Here is a 6242-nt window from a genome sequence, read left to right as displayed (position 1 = left end):
TCACACATCCCCAGACGGCTCTCATGTTATTCTCCCTCAGTTTCTTCTCCACTTTTCTCTTGTAGATGTCTTTGGCTTCCCTCACACAGTGTTTTACTTCCTGTGGTGCTGCCTTCATTGTTTCTGCTCATGAAGGCAGCCTTTTTCCTGTTTAGGACAGCTTTGACTTCTGTCGTTAACCAAGGCTTGTTATTTGGGTAGTAGCAGACAGGTGTGACCAGGTTAGTGCAGAAGTTCAGATAGTCCGTCAGATTATTCCCTCGATGTCCTCACCATGCAATCAATCGGCACATCCCAGTTTGTGGTATTAAAGCAGTCCCTCAGGGCACTTTCCATCTCAGGGGTCCACCTCCTGGTGGTGCGGTGGTCACAATCACTGTCCCCCAGAAATCTGCGGTTATATTTTTTATATTTTTTTAAAACCAAGCTACCGGCTACCATTCCTTCATCCTGTTCGCTGAACTGCTGCTAGTTTTCCTCACATGCCTGGAAGATGTCTAGTGCTGCTACCACAGATGATCTCGATCTCCAAATGGAATTGAACGATTCAGATTAGCTAGAATGAATAGAAGGAGTAGAGCGTAGCCGCCTGTGGCCCGGGCTGCCTGTTACAACTCCAGTCCGGCGCGCGGATGACGTCATACACACGCTGCTTTGTTTTTAAAAGATATAGATATAAAAGATATAACCACGGATGTCTGGGGGCAGAGATTCGCCTAGATATTATGAATGCTGGCGTACCATAAAGAATAAATTATACAGAATTAATTATACAGTTTAGTTTGTGCCTTCAAGTTGTTGCCCATAGGAAGACGTTACTTGGAAACTCCAAATGACACAAAACTCATATGGGTGAGTAGAACATGATGTAATAACGTAAAATCAAGGGGCCAATGTAAAAAAAAAAACAGTGTTCCCCCTTTAACTATGAACTTGTTCTTTTTAACTATGAACTGGCACAACATTAGAGGGGGGGGGGGCACAGGGAGAACAGCTGGTACCATCTAATCAGCAGCTTCTGACCTTAAGTGACCTGACCTGTGTTTTGTGACTATGCAACTCAGGTTTAGCAACATCAATCAACCAATTAGGGAACCATTCTCAGATGTCCTTCACCGGACAGAGAGGTTGAGTGGAAACGCTGTTCAATCCAGACACTAACGTCTAAAAATAATCTATGGCTGTCAGTTCATGGTTTTATTAAATGATCCTGGATCCACACTTCTGCTCCCACAAGCATGCATTCTTTGTTGAAGCAGAAAAACATAAGTATAGGAGGCAGCTCTATTGTTGTACCCTGTAATTTACTGATGTAACATTTCTTTTAAAAGTCCATGTATGTGCTTTGCTAAACTTTGATCAACCATTCCCTCTCTGCAGGGGATTTTTTCTCCTTTTTAAACTATTAGTAGACAGTTGTCCCCTAACTCTCGCCGTACTTCTCTGTGTAAGACAGATTACTTCTAGTTGAACTCATTTTGCAGACCTTCAGTGCGTGCATGCTCCACCCTTTTCTGTTGGAGGAGGGGAGGTTTTAATTTGCAGTGAGCTGAGTTAAAGGAGATCGTCTTTCGGAGCACATACAGAGGTTTTGCTACGAAAAGCAACATTTCAACAAAACTTGAAATCCTTTCTTGATCTTCAGCCGTAGCATTATTTAAAGCAAAATTGTTTTTTTTTGTTTTTTTACCGTAGTGCTTTAGCTGCCGTTTTTCTCAGCTGTGGTTTAGCTTTGAAAACAAAGTGTGGCTTCTCTGCTAAACTAAAAGCATGAAGAGTGAAGGATTGCATCATTCAAATCTGCTGAGTTGGGTCAGGTTTAAAATTCTTCTTTTGTCTTTGTGGATACAGCTTTCATAATAAAGAACGTGTGTTGCTCTCCCTGGAATCCTGCAGCAACACTTATTTTCCTCTGAGGATCTTGTTTTTTTTCTGAAGAAGAATTCTTTCTTTCTCTTGGCTCTTAACTTATACCTCAAATCCTTTATGTGTAAATTTGAAATAAGAGGTCTGGACAAAGGTGATATCAGCAGATACTCTCAGATCTGTTCTTTTTTTTGACCAACATGGAATGCTCAGCTGCGATTGCTAAAGCCTGGACCAACTCTAGGAGCAAGTGGTCCCGAAACAGGAGGTCCTCCGCACAACAGCCATGGGGGCTGCTGAACAGCGGCAGATGTGGTAGAGATGTGTCTGCATCGTCTCTCCTGCACAGCTTACTGATTCACTGGTGCTGTTGCCAGTCTCAGGAGAGGAACACACAGTTGTGTCAGAAATGGAGAGACTGTCCAGTGGATGGAGCAGAGAACCAAGGGGGAAAACATGAGCAAGGTGAGGCTACGGGTCTCTCTGAGCATAAGCTCTTGATTTATCATGCAGCCCAAAAAGATCTGAACAGTTCTAGTTTCTGAAGAATGACAAACATTTTTAAAATATTTAATTGAATTAGTTTTCAGAGCCTTTTGTTAGAGGTTAGGAGGTGATCCAAAGTTTCTCCTCAGGTTTATAAATGCCTTACCATCAGACTTTCATAAATTGGAAGAATTTAAATAAAAGTAGCTGGGGAATTATTAAAAGTTAATCATCATATATAGTCTAAACCATCTAAAGAATATTGGAAACTGCCTTTTAAGGTTGCACCTTTAGATGTCTGCCTGTGGGAAACGACTGATGTCATTTGATCTCATTTATGCAAATAATTGCCAACATGCAGTCGTGCAGCTAGAGTTGCAGCAAAGGCAGAACTACAAAGCACTGACTCATAGATTGCCATGAACCAATGACCAGTTGTTGCTTCCTTTTATTCAGAGGACAGCAGGCCTTTTTATTAGCTTGTTACACTCATTGAATTAATTTGCTGTTTCCCAGCAGACTTATTGAAGCTATGCAGCAAACAATGAAAGATCTAAGCCTCCTTAAGAAGTGTTTTCAGTTTTCTTGTAGACAGCTTCACAGTTATGCCTCCAGATGAGCCTGGTGTAAATTCTGAGTTATTTGTACTGCTCTACCTCTACCACATCATTTCTCATGATGACAATAGAGAAACTGACAAACATCTTGGCTGTTTTATTGACATTCATGATGAGATGACCAGCTTCTTATCCATCATATACCCCAAGAACATAGTCTGTAGATGAACTGAGTCTGTCCCGCACAGACTGTTGTAGACAACCTCCCTTTAAATACAGATTCTGTGTGTGCTATTGCTATCACCATTGAGTTTGAAGCCTCTTTGGGAAAGGGATATAAGAGAGCAGATTTGTTTTGCTTATTCCATTACAGCACTTTATACACTGCCTGGCCAAAAAAAAGTCGCCACCAAAAAAAAAGGTCACTCACTCTAATACTTTGTTGGACCGCCTTTATCTTTGATTACGGCACGCATTCGCTGTGGCATTGTTTCGATAAGCTTCTGCAATGTCAAAAGATTTATTTCCATCCAGTGTTGCATTCATTTTTCACCAAGATCTTGCATTGATGATGGTAGAGTCTGACCGCTGCGCAAAGCCCTCTCTAGCACATCCCAAAGATTCTCAATGGGGTTGAGGTCTGGACTCTGTGGTGGCCAATCCATGTGTGAAAATGATGAGTCATGCTCCCTGAACCAGTCTTTCACAATATGAGCCCGATGAATCCTGGCATTGTCATCTTGGAATATGCCTGTGCCACTAGGGAAGAAAAAGTCCATTGATGGAATAACCTGGTCATTCAGTATATTCAGGTAGTCAGTTGACCTCATTGTTTGAGCACATACTGTTGCTGAACCTAGACCTGACCAACTGCAGCAACCCCAGATCATAACACCGCCCCTACAGGCTTGTACAGTAGACACTAGGCATGGTGGGTGCATCACTTCACCTGCCTCTCTTCTTACCCTGATTCTTGAGCTCTATTGGTGAGATACAGTAGACTGCATGAGCTGATACTACTGCTTCACTCAGGGACCTGGGAATATTCAGAAACACAGGTTGCATGAACCTGTCCATGATGAGCAAGAATGAACAGAACAATGAAGAGGAAAAACTTCCCTTTGGAAAGAAACCTCTGTTTGAACCAGGCTCAACATGGCGGTCTTCTGCCGGACTGGTTGAGATGTGACTGGGAATGCAGTAAGAGTCCAGGAGGAATTGAGCTCTGATGGGGACGAAGTACAAGAAGCACCGTGGAAAAGTCAGATGAAGCTTTAGCTACGATGGTAGAGAAGGGGATAGAGTTGGGTTGAATTGGTTTCATCTGAACCAAAGTTTGACATAGTGCAACCACTGACTGCGCTTTGGCTGGGTGGCAGAGTGGGTTCTGGATTTGGAGATGCTGATTGAGCTTTGTGGAGGTGTGGTTTAAAGCTGATTGGCTTCTGCCGAAAGCGGACAAGTTATTCCGTTTTTTTCAGTTGAACTTCCGTCTAGGCTTCATTTCAATCTGAAAAACTCACACGGAAAGAAAATCATAAGAATTTTATTAATACAATTAATTTAGTCTTTGGTGCTCAGACCTCGGCAAGAAACATTACCGTTGATCTTTGCTTTGATATGCATAAGCAGGGGTATAAGAACAGGGATGTTTTCCCCCAAAAAACTGCAGAGGTTGAGGCCAATACATCAGCATGCTCGGAAGGCAGAGCCTTGAGTTTAAAGCTTAGAAACATAGAACAGCAGGATAAGTAATAGAGGATATGTGCCATGAAGGCCCACCAAAAGAGGGCAGTTGCTGCAAAGGCCTACAAAAAGTTTCATAGAAGGAAAACTGAGATGAATGATGGGATCAAAGAGGGAATAGAAGATAGAAGATGAGAGAAAAAACCTGATGTGATCAACCATCTAAGGAGTTACAGGAGTGTGATGTGAGGATGGGTTATTAAACACAATTCGAGAGAATCAAACATACAGGGATCTGGTGAAAGATGTGAATAAGTTTCGAAGCCACCACCAGTATTTGCATTTAGCTTACCCTTAAACGCTGAGAGATCGTTGAGGAGATAGGATGGATAAATGCTCAGGTCCGATATATGAGGCTGATGATGACCATCGGCCCAGTTGCTGGAGAGAAGCAACAGAGACGAACAGCTGCTGTTCTGGCTGCTCCTATACTGAATGAATGGCTGGAATAACGACTAGAAGGAAGGCCACAGGATCCAACAGTTTTCTGAAATGTGTGCTGACATGGGAGAACGCTCAGGTGTAATAAAAAGAGCTTTGAATGCGGGAAAATTCGGTGGCTTTTTGAACAAATTTAAACATGGCATGTAAAGAGCAGAATGGGTCATCTCTTTGAGTGACGGAAATAGGGCAGGAGCCTCTCCCTTCAGTGTGTTGCAAGAATAATTTGTAATGGTCTAGATTAAAATGAAGGTCTGGAAGTGACAAACCTTTGGATGGATTGAAGTGACTATTAGGTGAAGTGAATTCTCCTAGTCTCAAAAAGCCATAGAAAGAAGGTACTGGACAGAAGAGACTGACGTGGGATGAGTTAGTGCTGAAGGAAAGTGAGTACAAAAGTTTTCTAAGGATTGGCATGGATTAAAGTATTCCGTCCCGTCGAAAATAAATTGACGTTAAATAAATTTTAAAAAAGAAAATGGAAATCCCTCTTGCGTTTGTCAGGCAATGGTAGCAAAGGAGCGCTCTGCAACTAACACTATTAGCCAAACAGAAGAAGAAGGGGGCGTGTCTTAGGAAGGCGTGTACCTCCTCCTCTCGTTTCTTGCTTAAGTCGCTGAATAGATTGTGGTGCGGTGCTGAAGTTCTACACGCCATTTACGACTTCATTCAACGGAGAGACGTGTTAAAAGTCAAAAATAAATAAATAAAACTTTGTGTTTGGAGAGAAGGACGATAGAGAGAACGGAATTGCATGGAGTGGGCACAATGTAGTTCCTGAACTTTGGCACGCTGTGCTCCAGGAAGCTCATTTACGCATCCAGCGGTGAAAAGGAGCTAAGCAAACATGAATTAGACTCTGGTCATCAGCTGCTGTTAGTGCGGCCGTGCACACTACAAGTTTGCTGGGGCCTGCGGTAACAGCTGATGTACCAGCGTTAATAACTGACCCTGTATGAAAGTTAAAAATAAGGGTGTGTACTTTCATCACCAAACACGACATCCCATACACACTAGATATAGATGCACTTTTACCATCTTCTGGCTGTTTTTGGTATTGGATCAAAAGTCAAATTTAGTCTTCAACCATTCATTCATTCTGGCATGGCTTAAAAATACACACACAAATATATATATATATATATA

At 42.2% G+C, this 6242-nt stretch overlaps 1 protein-coding gene across 2 annotated transcripts in view; it reads left to right on the top strand.

Annotated features, from left to right (window-relative positions):
* The first annotated feature begins 1548 nt into the window (after positions 1-1548).
* LOC107097740 (protein TANC2-like) overlaps positions 1549-6242 on the top strand; it is a 45590-nt gene continuing 40896 nt past the window's right edge. The window contains exon 1 of one of the 2 annotated variants that reach the window (XM_015395017.1): positions 1549-2331. In XM_015395017.1, coding sequence (XP_015250503.1) covers positions 2067-2331 — 265 coding nt within the window. In that variant the 5' untranslated portion in view covers positions 1549-2066. The remainder of the gene's footprint in view (positions 2332-6242) is intronic. The other variant, XM_015395018.1, reaches the window with a different exon arrangement.

This window comes from Cyprinodon variegatus, unplaced genomic scaffold (genome assembly GCF_000732505.1).
Source record: "Cyprinodon variegatus isolate N-32 unplaced genomic scaffold, C_variegatus-1.0 Scaffold719, whole genome shotgun sequence".
In the NCBI taxonomy this organism is placed as follows: Eukaryota; Metazoa; Chordata; class Actinopteri; order Cyprinodontiformes; family Cyprinodontidae; genus Cyprinodon; species Cyprinodon variegatus.
The sequence above is the reverse complement of the archived record's forward strand: the minus strand, read 5'-3'. Positions and strand labels throughout refer to the sequence as shown.